The sequence below is a fragment of the Callospermophilus lateralis genome, unplaced genomic scaffold (genome assembly GCF_048772815.1).
Source record: "Callospermophilus lateralis isolate mCalLat2 unplaced genomic scaffold, mCalLat2.hap1 Scaffold_63, whole genome shotgun sequence".
Taxonomy (NCBI): domain Eukaryota; kingdom Metazoa; phylum Chordata; class Mammalia; order Rodentia; family Sciuridae; genus Callospermophilus; species Callospermophilus lateralis.
This window is the reverse complement of record NW_027514713.1, coordinates 2476866-2501328: the sequence shown is the minus strand read 5'-3', so window position 1 is coordinate 2501328 and position 24463 is coordinate 2476866. Positions and strand designations below refer to the sequence as shown.

Genomic DNA, 24463 nt, shown 5'->3' with positions numbered 1-24463 from the left:
CCTTGGATCTGGGGGGAGCCTGCCCCAACACCTCGTCTTCAGACGTTCCCCTCCTCACCCCCCAGCCCTGGCTGCTGACGGGAGGAGGCGGCGGGGGGCTGAGGGGTGCCGCCATGCCTCTGCCACAGTAAAGCGCCCGGCTGTGAGGAGCCGCTCGGTCTCCCCGGTGATATCCCCCAGGCGGCAGGCGAAAGCAACTTACTCGAGCCCTGGGGTATAGGCCTAGCTTATCCAGCTTCCTTCCTCCTTCTCCTCCTCCCCCCCTCCCCCCTTCTCCTCCCCACCCCTTTCGTCCTCCCCTCCCCCTCTCTTCCCTCACCCTTCCCCACTCCGCCATCTTCCCTCCCTGCCTCTCCCCACCCCTCCAGCAGCGGTGGCCGAGGAACAATAACAGCCACCACCACAGCAGCCTGATGCCCATCAGCAGCTTCCCCCCAGCGCCCCCAACTCGGGGGTGGCTCTGCCAGCCCTTGTGCCCGGGCTGCCAGGGACAGAGGCCAATGCGCTGCAACACAAGATCAAGAACTCCATCTGGTAAGAGGATCCTCCATCGCTGGGGTGAAAAAGCCCCGGCATATTTCTGCTGCAAAGGGGGTGGGGGGCGGCGGATGAGGAGGCTGATGCATTCATTGAATGTGGGTTTCCCGACTTGGGTGCAAATTTGTAGGACCTCTGGTGGTGTGAGGAGTTTGTATCAACCCCTGGTCTCCTTAGCCAAAATATGCTTTTACCCAGTCCTCAATTGTGAATGCAGATAAACAAGTTATTTGTGTTTTCCACTCAGTATAGAGAAATATGGGTCAAAATTAAGTAATTATTGCATGATGATAACATGAATTTGTAACTGGGAATGTGAAATGTTTACTCCTTTTTGTAGTCATAGAGGGAGGAAGAAGTGCATTGTGAATTTTCACCAAACAGACATTGTGGGCAAGAATATTAATATGCAGCACAAAACCTAATGTGTCTCTTCCTTTTAGTTGGGTTAGCTGCTGTTTCTGGATGTTTTTGCCTCCTTTATTCTCACATTGAATTTCCTTCTAGGGAGCTTATAATTTACATCGATTGTAAATAAATGCTTCTTTAATATGAAATATTTTAAAGTAGTAGTTTACACTGTAAAGTGAATTTTTAATTTACAAAGTGGGGAATCAAATAAATGTTTTGCCATTTTGTGTAATTAAAAGAAAGAAAAAAGATAGAAACTACAGATGAAACACTCTTTGTTCCTGTGTTTTCCTGTATGAGAATTTCCAATATTTGAGCATTAGATTGAACTCTTACAGACTGGTAGCAGTCTTAATAATTAAATACATTAAATTAAGTTCATCTTCTGTTAGAGCTATTGCAAATATTCTTTGAACCTGAACTTGCATTGTTTTGTAGGATTTTTTTCATTAACTGACACTTTTTTTAGAAGCATAGCACTATTTTTTAAATGGAAAGCAATATTTGGAATTTGGTCTAAGAGATTGCTTTTAATAGAAATTTAAAATAGAATTAAATGTCATGTTTAAAAAAGGCTTAACTTTGAAAATGAACCTTGCAGGTCCATCATTCGAATATCACTACTAAAATAAGGAAAACCACTTACTTTTATATTGCATTTTAAAAACAAACAGAGCAACTGGCATTGCACTTACAGTATTAACACATTTAAAAACAGTGAATTTTTAAATATAAAATTAAGGTTTGTGTTTTAGAAATTTTCATTATTTTCTTGGCATGCATCCATGTTGTCATGATGCTAGTATGAAGTAGGTCAGTGCAGGCTTTACTAGTTTCATACTATGCAGTAGTTGGCAGTTGAATATCTTTCAGTTTTAATTTTAAAATGAAGTGTAAATATTTTAAAAGTTTTTTTTGGCTTGCCATATTGTGGCAACTTGAATAGATCAGATATATACTTCTCTGTTGGAAGGGAGCAGAGAAAGCAGGCTTTATTTTTCAGTGGATACACTCACCCCTTTTTAAAAAATGAATTACCTCCTGTCAAATGAAGAGATGGTTCTTTTCCTGCTTATCATCTGTATTTCCACAAAACCATGTTGTTTTGTACCACTATATGATGTGACTTAGTGTCCCTGAAATCTGTAAATTGAATGAAATACCTTGGTAAAAATTTGGATAGGGACATCCAAGTTAAAGTACTTAAGTCTTTTAAGAAAGGCAGATTTTTAAAAGTTGAATTGGTAAGATATATTTTAATATATTATGTGTACTTATGAGGAAAGAATCTTTATACTTTTAAAATAATTGAATTGTATAGGCATTTAGTAAAATGTTTGTGTAATGAAATGATGATAGTAGAGTGCTTTTTTTAAAGTAAATAATGCAATTTAATTATCCTTTTATAGATAACAGGACATGTACACATCCTAATTATGCTGACTTTAACATGAGAAACACTTCTGAAGTAGAGTGCACTTCAGTTTTTGGTACTTGCTGTGAAAAACTAAATGGCAACAAACATCTTAATCCCCATATATACCATTTTGTATTTTTATTTTAAAATCATAATGACTAGCATTATTAGCATTTAATTCTTAATTTCAAAAATTATTTTTACAAAAATTATTTCCTTGTATTTAAAACTGAAATAATATTAATAATAAACATTATTGAATATACTTAATACATAGTGTCATACAACTGGATTTTTATCATTGGCCAAATAAGTGTATAAAATAAAGGTGTTAAAAAATGAAAAGTCCTTCACTACCATCTTCTAAGAAATATGTACATTCTCAATATTTGAAAAATTTATCTATTTAAGTATATGGGTGTTAAATTTAAATCATTTTTAGTAGATATGACTGCACGTCATTAGGTATCTTATTTCACATTTTTGAGACAAGTCTTTTTTACCAGTTTTTTTGATCACCTGATAGTGTTCTGAGGGATTATTAGTTTTCTATTATATCCTTTATCATTCTATGGTACCATTAATATTAAGGATTAAAATTAGATTCAAAATACATGTGGCATTTAAAAATCATCAAATGAGTTTTTCATTTAGGTTGATCAGTTTTTAAATTACTGAGCTTGCAGGTCACAAACAAGTCTGTACTTGTTCTCCTACTCTATAAATATAAATATAGTTTGTGATGTAGGCCTTTAGTTGTACAATGAGTTATTTATTGTTGTCAAATGTTGTTTTGAGGTTTACCATAAGTAATCAGGTATTTGTGTGGATCTTCCTATGGTGCACATTATTTCCAGACACTTCTACTTGATATATATTTGGCATGTATACAGTACTATTTGTCAGATCTTATTTTTTTCTGCAGCATATTTTGAATTGGTGAGAAAATTATTTCTTTAAATTAATATTCTCATTAAGATGGATTAAAAATATTTCTGCTAAGCATAAGAATTTGGAAGCTAGAATAGCTTTTATTAAAAAAAACTCTTATTCTGATAACTTATCAGAATCACAAAGTTATCAGAATCACAAAGAGGCAACAAATTATAATGTGTTCTAGAATTAGTTGCCTGAATTTGCCACCCATGTAACCTAACCTTTTGAAACTGTTTCCTTTTTCAATAAAATAGAAATAGTAATAGTGCTTACCTTGTAGAGTTACAGTGAAGATTAAAAGAGGTAATTCAAATAGAACACTTACTGTAGAGTCTGGCACATGGTAGTACTTGATAAATGTTGGATGTTTGTTTTTTAACCACAACAAAATTTAAAGAATCATTTCACTTTAATACACCATCTATAAATACGAGGTTATGTCATTTGTTCCTTATTATTATATTACTGTATTTCTTTATTGTGGTGGAAATAACCCTGATGATAGGTTAAGGAAGTGTTTTCCAGGCAATGGAAATATTACAGTCATCCCTTGGTAGTCCTGGGAGTTTGGTTCCAGCACCACCTCACCCCTTCAGATATAAAAACTGCAGGTGCTCAAGTCCCTCATAATAAAATGGCATAGTTTTTTTATATAACCTACATATATCCTCCCATCTGCTGGAAATAATTTCTGAATTATATATAATAACTAATACAATGTAAATGCTATACAAATAGTTGTTATATGTTTAGAGAATAATGACAGAAATAATGTTTGCACATTTCAACAGACACAATTTTTATTTTTGATCTGTGGTTGGTTGTACAAATGCATGTAGGACCTACAGATATGGAGGGCAAAGGCTGCATGCAGAGAGACTAAGTAGCAAAAGTGCAGTAAGTATAGTAGAATATAACAGAAGAGGTTAGAGGTAAAGGCGAGGTAGATTTGTATAGGATTTTGCAGTTATTATAAGCACTTAGACTTATGCTTTTACTCTGATCAAGATGGGCATTATCATTGGAAGACTCTGCAAAAGAGTGATGAGGTGACTGATCCTTTAAAGGCTCACTCAGTTGCTGAGTTGAGAAGGGTAGACTGTGGAATAAGAGCAGTAACAGAGAGGCCAGACTGGGCTAGATTACTAAAATTTTACACTAGGTATGTGTATAAAAGATGAAATAAATACATCAAAATACTAATAAGGACTGAACTTAGGCTATCCTAGTTATCTATGTGTGGTCTTATTTATACTTTTCTGTTTTCCAAAATTAGTCTTTTTGATTAGAGGGATGAACTTGAATATATTAATTACAGTATTATATGTACTATTACTAAATTTGAAACACTCGCCATCAATAAGACTAAATGTTCATAATCTGTCTACAGGAGTACAGTGAGAGTTTAGTTGAGGGTCTGGTGCAGTTTTTCTAATATTCCTCCTCCCACAGTCTACCCCCTCATGTAGTTTTTTATGTTATAAGTAAGTGTATTTAAATTTTTAAATGAAAACAACAAATTTAGTATTTTTGTTTAATGTTCAGTGCTTTTAATAAAAATATATTGAATTTCTTTATGATTTCTCATTGGGAATGAAAAAGAAAAAAAATCAACTTTGGTAGCACTGCTACACTTTTAAAACTTTTTTAACCTCTGAACTTGTCAGATTAGTATAGCCTGACTTTTGTTGAAAACAAAGTAAGGAAAGTCTGGTATATTGATATTTACAACATTTAAATGTGATCCTAAAGGCTTATTCTGGAAGAGTACAGTTTCTTTCTAGAAGACCATTTCCCAAGAGTTTAATTAGCTCAGCATTTATGTTTTTAAAATTTAATTGTATTTTAATTGATAAATAATAATGGCATATGTTTATGAGGAGCTTTATGATATTTCAGTACGTGTATACAATGCGGCATGGGCAAATCAGTTTAATTAACATATCCATTACCTTACATATTTACTGTTTGAGGAAGAGAACATTTAAAATCTGCTCTTCTGGCAATTTTGAAATATATGTCATCTTTGACTGTAATCACCTTGCTGTGCAGAAGATCACCAGAACCACTGTTATCTAACTGAATACCCTTTTTTCTAATACCTCCCTTTTCTTCTTCCAACACCTCTCTAGGACTTATGTCTTTCTCAATTCTTTAAATAATGTTTCTGATTACATTTACTTATTTATAGCATACTGATGTTTTTATTCAATATTTCTTTCTCCCAAGGGGTTTTTAGAGTTTAAAAAAAAAAACAAAACTCAAAAGAACACTGATGAATTTCTTATATCCAAAAAAGATCAGAGGAATCTCCAGTCAAAAAAGAAATAGGTTGTACCCCCACTCACATCCCGGTGTTGGGTGCCATTCTTTGGGGCTATGGTTTCATTTTTATGTTCTTCCTTTGTGAAGGGTTTCATATAGTATATGTATAACTATTTATAATTTTAACTCCGTGTGATAAAGAAAAAAGTTCAGGTACCAATTTGAATACTAGTGGGTAATTTCTATCAAGGTCATATGATTGTTTTGTTAAATAGCAGAGCTTAGTTTTTTGTTATTGTTGTTTCTTTGTTTTTGCCATACTGGAAATTGAACACAGGGCCTTGCCATGATAGTCCTACGAAGGACTTAATGTAATACTTAAGTTTATTTTATATAGTTTTCTACATATCTTATTTTCTTGTTGCACTTTGATTCTACCCCCCATTTAAATCTGGGTTTTTTTCTCAGTTCTTATCATCAATGTTTTTTTTTGTTTGTTTTTGTTGTTTTCTTCTCTCCTTCAGTTCTGTCCTGAAATTGAGGACCCAGTCTTGAGCTTCTTAAAAATAATGATCAGGGTTTCTTACTCAGAAGTCTCCCAGGTGACTTGTTTGTACCAGTAGGTCTACCTAAAACAAAAAGGGATTTTATGCAGTCAAATTGTTTTATTATCCATTTAAATATAATTATTTATTTCTTTGTCAAGAAGTAAATATATTTAAGATAAAAATGAAAAATAATAAAAGAATGACAAGTGTGGGAACCTAATGATGACATATACTTTTTGATTACAGACTTGAGATTCATCTGAAATGACAATGCAATCCCTAGCTATTGCAACAAAAATCTTAACCTCTGAATGAAAAAAAAAAAGAGGGATGTTGAGATACCTTCAATCATCTTTTCTTACTTCTGCGTGAGTACCAAGAGAGGTTGGCCAAAAATATTTTAAAACCTAAAACATACTTTTAAACTTGGTTTTTCTTTAAAATAAGTGCAAATATATGATATGGCCTAGTGTTAATTTACAATCCCTACTTTCTTATGCTGCGACTGTCTTTCAATGTGCCCAGTTGGAACTGAGATGTGCCATAAGTCAGATATCAAAGACTTATTATGAAGAGTGTAAAATAACAGTTATATTTTTATTTTGATTACAAGTTAAAAGGATGACATTTTGAATATATTGAATTATGTAAAATGTATTATTAAATGAAGCTCATCTGTCTTACTTTTTAAAATATGACTTCTAGAAAATTTAATTTACATGTAGAGTTAATATTATATTTCTATTGGTGGTTCTAAGGGATCAGTGAGAAATAAGAGAAAGATCATGTTCAGATTCTCTATTTCATCATTTGGGTTTGATGTTATTCACTGATCCTCTTATGTATTCCAAACCATTTCAAATTTCATGTGGATTTGGGTAAGACTGAGCTTTCATACTAATCGCAGAGAACTTACTTTCCCATATATGTTTGATCAGTGTCCCCCACTAAGTATAGTCTTCATAATAGTGTTTATGATCCTGTTTCTAATTTTATACTGCATGCATCAGTTAAAATGCTGAAGATTCAGGAGGGCTTGCTTTGCTTCAATGTATGCTCTGGTAGACTATATGTTATCCCAAAGAACATATTTTCTCCTCCACTCTCCCTGTCTCCTCCAAGAGGTGCTTGTGATCTTCCAAGCACACTTTGGGAGGATGTTATCAGCCTTACTTTGTTTCAGTGAGAAGAGAACAGTTTCCAGATTAGGCACTATCTAAAAATGGCTCCTTAGTGATGAAAGCACTTATTTCCAAGACTTTTGTTGCTTTGTCAATTGTCTATATTGGCTGTAACAGCCAGGATTTTGCTGTTTAATTATTTAAACCACATAAATGGGCAATCTTTCATATATTATCTCATTTTCTTCTTAAAAAATGAACTATACAATTTTAACTTTGACCCATATTTGTATAGATGAAATATCTGAGACTCAGAAAAGTTAATGGTTTGCCTATAGTCACACAATTAACTTCTGACTCTTACTACAATCCTTTTGGCTATATTCCTCAATTCTGCTGTTGTTCTGGTAAGGAAGTAATTTATATTTCTGAAAACTAAATGGATCAGTGCAGGGCTGGGGATGTGGCTCAAGTGATAGCGTGCTCGCCTGGCATGCGTGCGGCCCGGGTTCAATCCTCAGCATCACATACAAACAAAGATGTTGTGTCTGCTGAAAACTAAAAAATAAATATTAAAAAAGCCAAACAGTGCACTGTGGAAATTGAGATGTATAGGCCACATGTCCCCAATATCTGTTCTGCATTTATTTCAACACACCAAATATTTGACCTCCATGAAAAGAATGCCAAGGTAAATTAGGCAGAACCAGAAACAGGAACTCATATACATGCCATATATTAGTGTCACTTTCAGATGTTTGAGTTTCTTTCTTTGTAAAGTTGAAAGTGGAATAATATTTGTCAGGGCTAGACAAACAGTAGATGCTGGCAGAAGACCTTGCCTTGTATATGACTCACTCCCATTAGTACAGTACACTTCGACATGACTTTTTAATTGTGGGGAATGCCTCAGCCCTACTGGTCATGCCCAGCCTAAACCTCCATCTTCCCTGGATTTAAGGACAAGATACTTGTTTAAATTCCACTTAAGTTATATGATCCCTTTACTTAAAGTCTAATATTTTCTGCATTTTTATTCTATTAAGTCTAAATCCTTATGCTTGATTTTCAAGGAATTTCATAATCTGACCTAAGCACACAAATATGTCATCCTTTATAGAATCCTTTCCTCTTAGCAAAATGAGGTGTCCTTACTGTCCTTTAAACATATTTCTTTCTGCTGAGTCTTTCTTATGCTGTTTAATTCACTTGCCTTTTATTCTCTTTTTAGAATCTGAATCCTATGTACTTATCCAGGTCTAACTCAAATCCCAAGACTCATCTCTTACTTTTAACTCTTTAATCTTTACAATTTGTACCAAAATACATTTTAGCATTTATTTTGTGGCAGGGTAGGGCCCTTGCCACCCTCCCACTACACTAACTCTTACCAAAGAGGAAACTGGTGTTACCAAGAAAGACCTGTTTATTTTTTAGGAGTTCCCACTCTCGAGATCATAATGAGGATCTAGAGTCACCTCCACCCTTGGAGATAGATCCAAGATTGGGGTCCTTAGGCACAGGTGTAAAGGTTGATCCATTGCCTAAACCTCTTACACTGGCACAGAAGATGATGTACACACACACACACACACACACACACACCAAAACTCAGAAAGGAAGGAAGGAAAGGAGGGAGGGAGGGAGGGAGGGAGGGCCGGGAAAGAAGGAAGGAGACCCTTTGAAATCCATTGAGAAATGATATTGTTCTGGTCAACCTGAGAGAAAATGGATATTGTCATTTTCTGACTTACCATATTGTGACCAAGCATAGTGCTCTTATTTTTATTAATTTTTTACTAAGACCTTTACTAGGATTCACCTGGTTTATAACTTTCTACCTTTAAATATAACTGAATCTGCTGAGAGGTCGTGGCAGAGTCTTTAATCCCAGATATTTAGGAGGCTGAGGCTGGAGGATCGCAAGTTTGAGGTAAACTTGGGGAACTGAGCCAGACTCTGTTTCAAAATAAAAACTAAACTGGGCATGGTGGCACACACCTGTAATTCCAGTGGCTCAGAATGGTGAAACAGGAGAATTGGGAGTTCAAAGCCAACCTTAGCAACTTAACGAGGCCCTGAGTAACTCAGTGGGACCTATCTCTAAATAAAATACAAAAGAGGGCTAGGGATGTGGCTCAGTGGTTGAGTTCCCAAGAGTTCCATCTCTGATAGCAAATAATAATAATAATAATAATAATAATAATAATAATAATAATAATAAATGAATAAATAAAATAAAAAGGGCTGGGGATGTAGCTCAGCAGTAGAGCACCCTTGGATATTTGTACTAGGGAGTACCAAAAATAAAAAGAATTTTTCAATGCATATTACTTTTTGTCTAGTTTATTTCATTCAGAATCTCCCTGTTTTTGCTATTATCAATAGTTCTTTATTCTTGCTAATTATGTTTCCAAAATTTATTATCTGTTTTTCTATTGATATACATTGGGTATTATTTTTAAGGAAACCAGGTTATATTTATACAGTGGAAAATTATTAAGCAATGAAAATAAGAAGTACATTTACATTCAACAACTTGGATAAATCTTATGAAAATACATATGGAGCTAAAAAAGCCACACACCAAAGAACACATGTGTATGATTACACTGAATAAAGTAACAAAACAGGCAAAACTAATCCTTGTTATTAGAAGTTAAAATAGTGCCTAACTCTGGGGGAGCGGAGGGAATAATTAGGGGAGCAATGAGTGAGGGCTCATGAAGGTGCATTTGATGTCCAATTTCTTGACCTGGGTTAGGGTTTAGTGGATATGTTTACTTTGTGATAATTCATTTTGCTATACGTGATTTTCTTTTGTCTGTTATATTTAATAAAAGAGAAGTTCTATTAACAGTAAAAAAAAATCAATCTCTACATTCATGGAATAGTTAGTAATCAAATGCCTACTATATGGTTAATATGAGTATAAGGGTTCTGAGGCATGACATGTTCCCACAGTCCAACATTGGGGATTTTTTGTCTATTACAAATAAAACCACCATGAATAGTTGTGCACAAGTCTCAGTGTGGATGTATGCTTTTATTTCTCTGGAGTAAATATCTCGACAGATGTGATTTAATTTTTAAAGCAACTGCCAAACAGTTTTCTAACAGTTTGTGCCATTGTTTGTACTACATGTTACAGTCTGCAGTTCTAAGAGAGATACAATAGTCTTCATCTTTGTCAACATTTGTTATGATCAGTCTTAAATTTTGTCCATCCTACTGTATGTGTAATAACACTGCAGTTTTGATTTACATTTCAAATTATGTTGGATATCCTTTCATGTGCACATTCACCATATTTGTATCTACTTTGTTGAAGAAAAAAATCTTCTGCCCATTCTTTCAAATTGGGTCATTTTTCTTATTAATAAGTTGCAAGAATCATTTGTATATCCTAGATATCATTCTCTTGAGAGATATATGTTTTGCCAATACTTTGTCCTAGTCTGTCAGCTTACCTTTCCATTTCCATAACAATGAATATAGAATAGACAAAGTTTGTTGCTGTTGTTGTTTTTAGTACTGGGGATTGAACTCAGGGGCATACCACCACTGAGCCACATCCCCAGTCCTATTTTGTATTTTATTTAGAGACAGGGTCTCACTGAGTTGCTTAGTGCCTCACTTTTGCTGAGGCCGGCTTTGAATTTGCAATCCCCCTGCCTCAGCCTCTTGAGTCACTGGTGTTACAGGTATGTACCACCACACCCAGCATGAGACAAAGTTTTTAAGTCTGATTTATTTCTGAGAGGAGAGAGAGAAAAAAGAGAGCATGAGGCAGAGAGAGTCTCTGCCAAGCAGCTTTTTATATTTTCTTCCAGAAGTTGTAGAGGTTTAGCTGCTACTTTTAGGTCTATAGTCTATCCCTACCAGTAGTGTGTGAGGGCTCCCATTGATCCACATCCTTGCCAACTTATTATTACCTTTTTGATTATAACCATCTTAATAGATGTGAAGTAGTATCTCACTGAGGTTGTACATTTCCCTAATGGTGCTGGGTATCTTTCATTTGCTCATTGGCTTTTGCTTATTCTCATTGGAGAAATGTCTATTCTAATTTCTTGCCATTTGTCTTTTCATATTGAACAATTAGAATTGCTTATATATTCTAGGTAGTTATATTCTAACTACATGAATTGTAAATATTTTCTTCTATGATTGTATTTTCAATTTCTTCGATGATAGCCTTTAAAAGTTTTAAATTTGATGAAGTTTATTACTTTATTATTTTTTCTTTTGGTGCTTGGGCCTTTGGTGTCTTAACTACAAAGTCATTGTCTACTCCAAGATTTACTTATGCTTTCTGACATTTGGTTTTGGTTCTTACATATATATGTGTTGTCCATTTTGAGTTCTTACATTTATGTCTGTGGTCTATTTTGAGGTAATTTTTATGTGGGGTAGGGTTTAACTTAATTCTTTTGCATTAAAGACTACATCATTTTGAAATATATTTTCATTTGGAATGCAATTCTAGGATGTCAGTGTTTTTTTCTTTCAGAACTTGAAAATATTGATGTACTGTTTTCTGGTTTGCATGGTTCTTGAATGAATTTTGAGATTTTACTCTCACTCCTTTGTACATAATGGTATCTGTTTTCTGTAGATGCTTTTCAATTTTTTTCTTAGCACTTGTTTTAAGCATTTAGTGTATATTTGTGTCATCTTTATCATTTTTCTTGTTCATTGAGCTTTTTGAATCTGAGTGTTCATCAGATATGGAACATTTTTATTTATTATTTCTTCAAATGTGTTTTTCTCACCTCTTTTAGGAACTACCATAACACATATATTGGACTGGTTGAAGCTGTGCATACTGATGCTCTGTTCAGTTCAGTCTCTTTCTCCGTGTTTCATTTTGGAGAGTCTTTATCACTGCATATTCAGTTTGCTGATATTGACTTCTTCAATGTAGAATTTGCTGTTAATCTCATTCAGTGTAATTTTCACCTTAGTCATTGTTTTATCTGAGTTTGAATTAGATCACTTTTATATCTTCTTTTTTCTCCTTTATATGCTTATGCTTTTCCATAGCATCTTGAACATATGATATACAACTGTATTAATGTCCTTGTATAATAACTCTATCACAATGTAATTAATGATCATTTCTATTAATTTTATTTTCAACATGGGTTATATTTTCCTACCTCTTTGCATGCCTCATACATTTTTATTGGATTCCAAACATTGTGAATTTACCTTGTTGAGTATTGGATATTTTGTATTCTTTTAAATATTCTTGAGCTGTCTACAGCTTTTTGCTGAACTATCTTGGAAACATATTTTGTATTCTTTTAAATATTCTTGAGCTGTGTACAGCTTTTTTCTGAACTATCTTGGAACTATCTGAACTATCTAGATTCTGCTAGACAGGAGTTACCTTCAATTTTGGGCTAATTTTTGCCTTTTACTGACTATGTTACTTGATGCCCTTTTATTATAGATTTTCCATTCCAGCTGGTGATTACAAAAATTGATCTCCATGCCAACAATCACCACCACCTTCCATCCTGTTCCTTTCTGAAGATTCTTTCTCTGGCCTTACATGTGTGCCCATTGTAACTTAACCACAGACTTCAGGGGAACTCTCCATAGATGTCTAGAGAGCTAGTACATGTACACACTCTCCCTCCCTCTGCAGTTCTCTACTCTCTCCTTTACTCTGATCTGTGACTTCTAGCTGCATCTGTCTCTTCAGACTTTAAAATCCATCTCTTCAACTCAGGAGATTTTCTATTTGAGTTTCCCTTTTCTGAATGTGGCCTGAAAAATTCTTTCCAGGGAGTAAATTGGGATAATCCTAGCACTCATCTCTCATGCTTAACTTTATCTTAGAGGTCACTCTTATGCTGCTTATTATCTAATATCTGAGAACTGTTGTTTGTATTTTGTCCACTTTTTTCCAATGTTTCATATGCGAGGGTAAATCTGTTGCCCCTCTTGGAGAGATTTAGTCCTCCATAATGTTTAACACTATTCTCTGGCACATCATTTTCAATAGATGAGGTTCTTCCTGGTAACGGCAGCGTTAGGCCTTCTGAATGCTCCTAGGCAAGTGCCTTCACAAGTTTCCAATGGTATATGTTATTATGCTGCCAATTATTTGTTTCAGATATGTTTTTCGTGTCTCATTTAGATTGTACTCTGACATTAGGAACCCTTCATACTTACAATTTTATGTCCCCTCCACCCAAACTGGATGCATTTACCTTTAACAATTACTCAACCCTTACCCCGTAAGAATTCCCTTTGAGGTATTAAAGAATAATGCACTTGAGATTATTTATCTCCATGCCAACAATCACCACCACATTCTATCCTGTTACTTTTCTGAAGGTTTTTAACATAACCTTATATTAAACATCAATGCCACATATTTAAATGCTATGAGTAAAAGCGAATGCTGATTCATCCACTAATTGTATGTATCCTGGTAGAAAGAACTACCACTACCTTATTGTGGCCAGTTGAGAAATTTTCTTCTCATTATCCACCAGACTAGTTAATATGTCTTTAAGGCAATAAGTTTAAAAAATGATACTGATAAATCAAAATATTGAAAACTCTACAAACTAAGCAGCTAGTTCTTCAGTAACTGGAAGCACTAACTATGCATATAAAATTATATCTGATTATGAGTCAAAGTAAATATCAAGAAGATAATATGCAATTAGATCATTTTGCTATTCTGATTTTCCACCAATGAATTATCATTAATCTCTATTCTATAATAAGAAAAATTCTACAACATACCATATTCTATAATAAGAAAAATAAGAAAAAATTAAAACTAGTTTTTAAAGATCTGCTTAAATATACCAGTATCATGTAACCAAACAACTACTCTCCACAACGACTATGTTTTTATTCAACACAAACATTCAGGGGTACATTCCTGGAGTTGAGGATGCATGCTGCTGAGAGGTGGACCTTAAATGCCTTGTTCCCATAGCTTATTTCCTCTCAGTACTATTTATATATTGGGGCTTAATAGTTAATATATGTGTTTAGGTTAATAGTGTAGTATATTTATAATATCATTGGAACCATGAGTTTATCCAACAAATCATTTGTTAACTCTCTCATACATTCTAGGCATTTCCCTAGTCACTGATGTAACAGTAGCGAACAAAACAACTAATTTCCTGCTCGTGTTGGAAATTGTGTTTGAGGTTGGGTTGGAGCAGTCAAGTAGATAAACAAATGTAAGGCAAGTAGTAAGAGAAGTCTAAAGTGGTAAGGCAAGTCTATAGAGAAAGAAAGGCAGGGTGATGGGCTTGGTAGTCATGGCAAGAGGCTCTATTTTGTGTAGGGTGGCCAGGGAAGGCCTTTATCACATGAAATGCTACTGTTACAAAGACATGATAAAGTGAGGGGGTAGTTAGCTAGTCAGATGATTTGGGGAGTTAAGGTTGAGGCAAAGTTGCAAGTGTAAATGCTCTGAAGCAGGGGTGGGCTTGGTGTGTTTAAATGGAACTAACAGAGCAAGAGAAGAATGTTAGGAAATGGGGAGAAAAGGATGAGGGGAGTCACATTGATTAAGAGCAGTTCATAATAAGGCAGGGCAGTCCATAATAAAGTCATGGCTTTTTTTTCCTTTTTTTTCCTGATACCAGAGATTGAACCCCCAGGGGCACTTAAACACTGAGCAACACCCACAGTCCTTTTTAAAATATTTTATTTAGAGATAGGGTCTCACTGAGTTGCTTAGGGACTCACTATATTTCTGAGGCTGGCTTTGAACTCAGGATCCTCCTGACAGCCTCCTGAGATTCTGGGATTACAGATGAGTACGACCAGGCCTGGCTAAGGTCATTGCCTTTTATTTGGAAATGGGAAGCTATAGGAAGATTTTGAACAGAGTGACACAATCAAATTTATATTTAAAAATATCAGTCTAGTTGCCATCAGGACAATAGATATTGGGGAAAATGAGGACAGAAGCAAGGACAGAAGAAGGCTATGGAAATCATTCCGGTGACTTATGATGTGGGTTTGGCCTGTATATTGGCTTAGCAGATGCAGAGGAGTGGTCAGATTCTGGGCATGTTTCAAATGCTTACTTGGAAACAAGGAAGTCAGAAAAATAAATAAATAAAATGCTGTATAATTTATATCAAATTCTAGAAAATGCAAAACAATCTATAATGACAGGAGATGTTTGGAGACAGCCAGAAAAGGTGAGGGGAGGGATTACAAAGAAGGATGAAAGACTCTTTTGATTTTGGTGATAGTCTCATGGGTATGTTCATGTCAAAACTTATCAAATTGTACACCTTAAACATTTGCAATTTATTGTAGGTCAACTATATCTCAATAAAATTATAAAAATAAAGACATAATATTGTCTAATGGACTGGAGTTGGAATGTGAGAGAAAAGAGATCAAAGATGGTTTGTAAGTTTTGGGCTTTGAGCACCTGGATAATGGGAATTAAATTGTCATTCTTATTTCTGAGATAGGGAAGACTGAAAGGAGCAGATTTTGAGAGAAAAATGAGTTCAGTTTTCAACATGTTGTTAGAGATGCCTACTAGATACATTGTATAACATAATAAATACACGGTAGAAAAGAAATAAAGAATGACTCAGTTTCTCTCTATGATCCACTGGTTCTCCAGAAAGCACAGAAGTACACTGGACCAACGGGGACCTCTCATGGCCCCTGTAGACAAATGTTTGTACACACCTTTTTTCCATTGTTTTCTTTATTTAACATTATGAACATGGTGGACTACATTCTTTTCTCTAAGTTTTAAAGATTCAGTTAATTTGGGGAAACAACTGATGGGTTCATTGTTGGAGGTTGATGAATAACTTTAGCAGAGACTATAGTAACAAGCCCTTGGTCACAGACAAATGAGAATGGCTCCACCAAGGATGGGAGCATTGCAGACACTCTTCCTTGGGCTGGCTAGCTTGTGCCTTTCCCCCGCCTTAACTGTACATATCAGTAATTCAGCTATATTATGATTTAAATCAGATTTTGCTCCTCTTGTCAGAAAGTACAACATTTACTTGTTAGTTGATGGGTTGTGATGAAAAGGAGTCTACTCCTTGGGTTTGAAACTTAGCTCCATTACTCACTGGATGTGTGACTGCCTCAATTTACTCTAAAATAAGAATTGGAATAGGACCTACTACTACTGTAAGGTACTATTGTTATGAAGATTAAATGAATTGATATGTATAAAACCTTCAGAATAACAACTGGACATAAAGAAAGTGTTCAAGAAATGTTAGCTAATAGCTTTCTTCTCTGACAATCGGTTTTGACAGTTGGTTCCCACTAAGTTGTGGACTTTTTCGGACCAGGACCAGATATCTTGTCTTTTGATTTTCATCCACTCCCACACCATGCTAGGACTTTGTCCAGCGTCTGGCATGAATGGTAGCACAAAATGAAAGTTAAAAATATGCTGTTGAATTAAATGATTTCTTCCCTTATGGATAAAGATAAGAATCTCAAGATCTTAGCCCGAAGACTACTGTCCATCTCTCTGCCCTCACTTGTCCCCGCCTTAAAAAAAGCAGGCCATAGTCTCCAGTTTACACCCTCACTCACAGTTCCATTCACTTTCCCACTTTCCCCTTTCCTAATCAGAGGGATCTTGGGGTGGAGCTTCAAGGAACCTCTAGGAATTTGAGGGGAGGGAGCTTGAAACCATAGACTAGCTCTCACAAGTCATGGGTGGGATTTGGTAGTTCAGAAAAGGAGGTACCAGACCAGGAATGGGGGATGGGAATGATGGTGAAGTGGAGTAGGCTAGTTCAGGATGGACCAGAAATGAGACATTGAGGAAAGCCAGAAAGGACCAGTTGGTGGAGTGGCGGGGGATGGGTGGGTGACGAATGGAATCACGCGGAGGGTGGCTTGTGAGGGTACAGAAGCAAAGGCAGGTGATTGGACGAGAAAGAGAGTCCTAGTTGCCACGGCAGCGACTAGAGGAGAAGGTCTTCAGTTGAGGAGAAGGTCTCCACTAGAGAAGGACGGGGAGCTCCGGCTCCGTGTGTTCCCCAGTAGAGCCAGTGCATCGACCCCTATATATCCCTGCTGACGTGTCAACCGGGAAAGGCTGAAGCCTTCCCGGGCGCCGCCCCTCCACGCCCCCTGAGCCCTGACGCCCACCGCAGCCTACTCCACCGTGTCACAGGCTCCCTGAGGTGACCACAACATGGCTGCGGCGCCAGGGCTGCTCTTCTGGCTGTTCGTGCTCTGTCTGACCTGGCGAGTGCTGGGCCAACCCGACCCGAGCACTGGCAGGCGCTTCTGGAAGCACAAACTCTGTGCAGACCACGAATGCAGCAGTGAGTGCGCAGGCGGGTGGGCGGCCCCGGGTCTCCGCAGTGGCTCTTCGGGGCTGCATGGGGCTCCGATCCCCCCCAGTCTCCAACCCCGCGGGGTGTGGTAGGGGGTCGCAGGACGACGGTTGGGGCGCAGGAGGGACAAGAGCCTCGGGATCCTGCATGTGTCCCCTCCGGCTCCCTGCATGTGTCCCCTCCGGCTCTGCCGGCGCCCCAGCCAGCCCTCTCGGGTTGCGGGGGGCTTCGACTCCCACTTATTGCCAGCGTTTTATTTTTCTCTACTGACTGAGGCAGGGGTTGGGAAACAGGATTTCCCAGGGACAGCTCTCAGTTTATTCCCTTCCAGGATTCGACTAGGATCTCAGTGGGTGATGGGGTTGCGTGCCGCGCGCCCGGGGCTCCCCACGCTGTAGCAGAGCGCTTTTCTGCCCCCGCCACAGGGACCTGGTCTGGTGCGGTATCAGGGCAGATGCTCTCCAGGGCTCGGTGGCCCTAATCCCAGCGGCACGTTGATGGTGGGGCTACTTGGGAAAGGCTCACTGGCCCCTTTGTCCTTTTGCTGCACTGGGGATTGGGCTGGTTTTGCCTTTTAATAGGGACTAGAGTTTAGGCTTCGGAAGAGCACCGAGTCCAGGCACGCAATGTGTTCCGAGGTCTCGGCCCTGACTCTGCTTCAATCCTGTCATTTCTGTGCATAGAAGCCTCCCTTCATATTTGAGGTAGGGTAGCAGGTGGGCCAGTAATCTTTTGCTTTTGAAAGAGGCCAAGGATCTGCACCGGCCACCTGGGAACTGCAGCCTCTTCTGTGCACAGGAAGCAGACAGAATTGCTTCCCAGTCCTGGATTGGAGGTGGCCGTTGGGGAGGATGTAGCCATTCAGATTCAGATGAAGAGGTTTGTTGCAATAACAATAATAAATACTCCAAGATTTTTATAAGCCAATTCAGTTTTAGACTCAGTCGCTAGTTTTGTTAGAACCTCTTTCCTCTATATATTTACTGGCCCAGAATACTTCTTATGGCCTCCCGCTTGGTTTCTAGTAACCTTGTAACTTGATGACCGTGTTGTCCATAAATTGTAAGCAGTACATATTTTAAAATATTCATGCTAAAAAGGCCAAGAAGTTTACCATTGAGCTCTTTATGCCTAAATTGGTGTTACCAAAAACAAATTTTATAATTTGAATTGTTTGTTCCACTCCAATAAAGAAAAAAGATGTCTCCAATATATGTTAAGCAGTTCCTAGAGGTAACCCTAAGGCTGGAGTAATATACGCTCAGAAAAGCAAAGCAGCTGCCATGATATTTCCTTTCAGTTTTGGGTGAACAAAATCAGGCTTCCAGCATGGTAGAATGTTTGCTATTCTTTGCTATCAAGCGCTATCCTACGTGGGCTACCTGGACAATCTCATCACTGATGCTTCCTCAGTACTAAGACATGGTGTTGGTAAGGTTCAGTGGGGTAACATAACTTGAGAAATGGCCTGTGTCCAAACAGATGTGACCAAACACAACAGGTGGGTCTGTGTTGTGTTGTAGTGAGGTGTGTATGTCAGGTGTCCTTGTGTGCCTTCCAAATAAGTGCTCCATAGTATGCATTATGTTGTCACCTAATATATCACTGATTTGTAAATCCTTAATTTTACCTGATAATTTGGGGAAGAAAACAGTTGTACATTTAATCAAAGCAGATATATTTTGGATAAGAATGCAAAGTACAAGTGAATGTTCAGGGTAGAATATGAAGCTGTAAAGAGATAATCTTTGCTCTGGATCCTATTGGTCTATGTCCTGAGCTCAGGAAGGAGATAGGTTCACCATTTGGCTCCTAGGTTACTTTGAACATATTTGAAAGGCACATTAGCAAGCTAGACTTACGGAATTCCCTTCTCTATACTGGCTCGGTGAGACCAGCACACTTGTAGATGAAAGAGTTCCTGTTATTTCTGAGCAGAATAGACATTTCACATTTTTGTTCTGGACCAGAATTCTCTTCTGCACATTTATTCATGTGGGTGTATGTTGGTTTGCCAAGGGAAGTTAAGTTATTGAAGCCTCTATCATAAATATATTTGGTTATGAAATACTTTGGATTAAAGGCTTCTTTATAAATTTGACTGTATAGTTTAGTCATCCTTTAAATGGGATGAAAACAAGTAACCCTCCCGTATCCTTGCCCAGTTGTTCTCATGGGCGCATGCCAGGACATGGAGGGCAGTGTTGAGGTTTCTGGAGCTGTGTGCTGATGGGGAGTGCTGATCATTAGGCTTAAGTGGGGGTAGATCGTGTCATCCAGCTGGCTCAATGCATTCTTCTCCCGTGTAGAGATGCAGCCACCCCATGAAGATGATTTTCCTAAAGAGAACACAAATAATCTTAATAGAAATCTTCATGAAGAGCCTCGCCTCCTGAGTCATCATTTAAATATGAACCATCCTGAAGAGCCCAGCCTCTTGAGTCAACCTGTGACTGAGGACATGGGTGTCTTAGAAGTGTCTCAGATCCCAAATACTGAGAAAGTAGACCCAGGTAAAGCTTGCCAATTTTTCTCTACAAAGTAGAGGCATTATCATAATGAAGGCTTTCAAGGATATTTGTTGCCAAAGGTACAAAATAGAGCAGAGAGTGATATAGGTACATGTGAGTTCAAAAAAAATCTCTTAAGTGAGAGAAAATCAAGAATAAAGATGACTAGAAATCAAAAATAGGCCAGAGACTGTAACTCACCTAAAAGCAAATGTTTAGCTATGACTAGCTTGTGTAAACCATTTACAACTAAAATATTATTCTTCAAAGGCCTTATGCTCTAAAACTAATTTTCAACCAGACCAACAGCACCAGAAACTCTGGGGGTGGGACCCACAATCTGTGTTTAGCAGGCCTTCCATGAAAGTCTGGCCTGGTACAAGTTAGCTTGAGAATCACTGTTCATAGTCTCATAAATTCTGTGTTTTTTCCCTTTTCTTCTAAATGGAATGTAATATACCTCAAGTCCTGTTTTGACTTGCTTCCTGGACATGGTAATTAAACTTTTTCAAATGCAGTCAATCGTCCAGATCTTTATACTATATACTTACAGGAAGCAGTACAGAACTGCAATCCATTTTAGACTGACACTTATGAATACTTCATCATAGTGCACAGTATCCAGTGGGAGATGAGAAACAATTTTTTTAAAAAATCCCCAATAATGGCATCAAGAGCATTCTACTTTTGTGTTGCTCACTCTCATTTTATCAGTAAATTAGATGATGACTAATTGTTTTATTTTATCCATCCAGTATGGTGCTATGAAGCCATAATTACTGTATTTTGTGTTTTTAAAGGTTCTGGTCTGTAAGCATAGCTATAGCATTATCCTGCACAAGTGCAGGGCTTAGCAGCACTGATCCTGACCCCCCCATCTGCACACAGAGTGTAGGAGAACTCATAGCAGGGGGGGATTCAGTTAATTTGAGAAGGAATAACATATCAGTTCTCCCATTTTCCAGAAGACATTGCATCCATATATGAACACTACTGACTTATGAACTGTGTTTAACTCCATAAGGATCTGAAAATGAATAACGCACCATTAAGATTTGTTATTTTCATGCTCCAAAACTTTCAAGATTAGGAAAAACTTGGCTTACAAAATTAAGCATGAATTATTTCCCTGGCCTTTTAGGTTCCACCACAAAATGATGTCAATCACCTTTATATGTAAAATCTTCCCAAATGTCATTTAATGTCTCTCAGGTGCTGAGATGCTGAGCCAATGGGCAGACTTCACCAGCAGTCAAATTCATAGACCAATAGTGAATGGAGGGCCTGGGGTTGTAGCTCAGTGGTAGAGTGCTTGTCTAACATGTGAGGCACTGGGTTTGATTCTCAGCACTGCATACAAATAAATAAAATAAAGGTCCATCAAAAACTAAAAAAAAATTTTAAAAAGTAGGCAAAAGCTTAAAAAAATAGTGGTGAATGGAATCGGCGGACACAACATCTTTTTTTTTTGTATGTGGTGCTGAGGATCAAACCCTGGCCGCACGGCCAGACGAGCGCATTACCGCTTGAGCCACATCCCCAGCCTGGTCCAACTTCTTAATAACTGCATGTTGGACTCCTAGCTGTTTAATCAAACATACTCCAGGCTCATGTAACTCATACTGAAATTCCACCCCTACAAGCTCTCAGGGCTAACTGGAATTCTACCTCATTCACAGAGCCTCAATGCAGGTCTGTACCCAATTCCCTTTAGTCTCTCTTGGTATTACTGTGTTCTTTTTAAATAGCTGTCATCTGTCCACTCAATAAATAGTTGTTGAGTATCTCTGCCAGGTGCCAGATGCTGTGTTAAGCCTTGGCTCATTCCACCTGTAAATCTGCAAACCAAGACTCCCTCTCTTTCAGCTTTCCTAAAATTTTTAACACAAAGTTTCACCAGCACTAAATCCATGTTTGTTGAATGTGACCCTGTCTATATATCTCTGGTTTTAAAAATTTTCCTTTAGTAAATATTGTTCTGATAGCAGTTGTATGGCCAAGGAAGTAGTGGAGAGTAGACTGGAGATTGTTCATTTTATAATTGAAGGGTCTGACAGCTCTAATTAGGATTTTGAAGTTTTTTTCTCTGTGTTAATTGTCTTTAGGAGAGCCACATATTCCAGACACTGTGACTCATATATTTAGTGAAACACTCGATGAATATTGAAACTGAAGAGAGACAATTATTATTCTATAGCATAAAATAAAATAGCCATTTCCCCTTTCAATTTTAGAGCTACTTATAACAGAAGGTACTCCTGTTGATGATGCTGATACAGAAGACCAACTAAAGGAGATAAAGGTGGAAGAGCCACCAGATGCCACCCTTTTGGACAACATGCTTTCCTTGTTATACTTGCTTTATTTCACTAAGATGGTAAGTTTGACATAGTTTGACATAGTTTCTTCAATTAGAATGTTGATTATTTATTAGTTTTTAAGTGGCTTCTGGTCATGAAGTGAAGAACTTAAAATGTCTTATGAAAATGATTCCTGACCCTTTGAGTAGATAGCTCCTAAAACAAAAGCCATAGGGGTGTGGCTTAATGGCTACTTAGTTTAGCATATGAGGAAGATTTGCTGTCTACCAAGGCTGGACATTTGTACACCTGTAAAAACTTGGTTCTTCCCCTCAGAACCTTTCGTTCTTGAAACACAGTAAGATAATGGCAGAAAGAGAGGTATTTATTTGATGGTAGAACATTATTGTCCATAAATGCATTTATTATGGTTGGAAGGGTGATCAATAAGGTCAGAAAGTAGTTGAGATGTGTTTGAAGCACAGGCAAAGGACAAACAGGAGTGTGACATGTGGTTTGTTGTTGATTAGACAGGCTGGGGTGGAGGATGGTGGGGGAAGCTGGCAGTCAGAAGAAATGTGTTCAGAGAAATGGAAACATGAAGAAAAGGATATTTGGGGAGGCCAGGAGAATGTGAATAGTTGGTGTTGTATAAAGTGTGAAGTTGGAGGGGAATGGTCTGTTGGAGAGGCCAGCAAATCTTAAAGGAAGTCATGAGCCAAAGTAGCATTAGACCATTAATAGTGGGGATCCTTAGAAAGTTTTAAGAATGAAAGGAATTAGGTTAGATCTGTTTCTTAGAAAGAGTCACTTAAGGCTGACCTTTCTAAAGAAAATCATGATCCAAACAAGACATTTAATCTGTCTAGAAGCTTATCTAAGCATTTTAGGACTTACCTCCCCCTCATGGTATTTGTTGATGTTGGACTTTTAGAGTTAATTATAGGAATGAGAAAGCTTTTAGAGCTTGGAGGTGAAGATGGTCCTAGGGCCATTGTGACAGTAATCCTTCTCAACTGAAGTTGTTCCCTGTAGGTTGTGTTATTTCAAGACTTGTGTAAGAAAAGTGATGTTGTTGTTTTCCTTGTAAAATGTATAGATTTTGTAGCCAGGTAGATCTGGTTTCAAATCCCAAGGTTATCATTTAGAAGTTTGGGCAAATAACTAAACTTTTGAATATCAGATTCCCCATCTGAAAAATGTAGATAATGCTTACTCCAATCATAAGAATTAAATGATTTGACAAGGTAAAGTGTCTGGTGAGGTGTCTGGCATTTTGTAGGGTTTTACCCCCAAGCACCCCCTAATTCTCATGTAGGCAGTCAGAGGTGGTATAAAGACAATGAATACCTGGGGAGGAAAGACCACCAGGGTGGAAAAGATGTGATGGGGAGAAATGAATCATTTTTCAGTTGGCTCCAGGTTTGTTCATGGTGGTGGCAGCCACCTGGGTAAGGAGTATGTACAAGCCAGGCAGTTAGAATAATGATATTTCCAGTGATTAAAGCAGTCTTCCACAGTCATAATTTGATTATCAGAATGAATCAACATCACTTGGAAAGTTTACAGCCTCACGATATGGGAAGGATTTTTTATTCATATTTTTAGGTATGCACAGAGCCCTCCTCTAGGTCTGGGTCGGGGTACACGAATGTGGTGCAGGTATGGTCAGTGATTTTGCGGTGATAGGTAAGACATTGACGTGAGTGGCAAAGAAGAGGCACAATGTTACGAGACTGATTTGAAAGGAGCCTTCAAAAAAGCATTTTGATGGCCCAGTATGTACAGGACATTGTGTGAGGACTAAAAGAGTCTAACAGGTGTAAGGCATTATTGTGATTTTTGAAAGCCTTAAGAAAAGGACTTAACAAATATATGCAAAAATTATGAACAAGTCAATGTAAAATCTTAAACAAGTAGTATGATATCTGATAGGACTGGAGAGTAATAGGATCTGATGTGTTTGGGAGATGTGCACCAATCAGATTCATTGATCAATGGAATCTTAGTAGAATCTTAGTGTTAGAAGAAACCTTGGAAGGGTGTTAGTCTAGTTTCTCACTCATTGCTGTAATTTTCTTTAC

General features: G+C 37.4%; 1 protein-coding gene across 1 annotated transcript in view; it reads left to right on the top strand.

Annotated features, from left to right (window-relative positions):
- The first annotated feature begins 453 nt into the window (after nucleotides 1–453).
- The window catches only part of LOC143389514 (transport and Golgi organization protein 1 homolog), a 41604-nt gene continuing 17594 nt past the window's right edge, over nucleotides 454–24463 (top strand). Inside the window, exons 1-2 of the mRNA XM_077108375.1 lie at nucleotides 454–534; nucleotides 22314–22456. Of these exons, the coding sequence (XP_076964490.1) occupies nucleotides 501–534; nucleotides 22314–22456 (177 nt within the window). The 5' untranslated portion in view covers nucleotides 454–500. The remainder of the gene's footprint in view (nucleotides 535–22313; nucleotides 22457–24463) is intronic.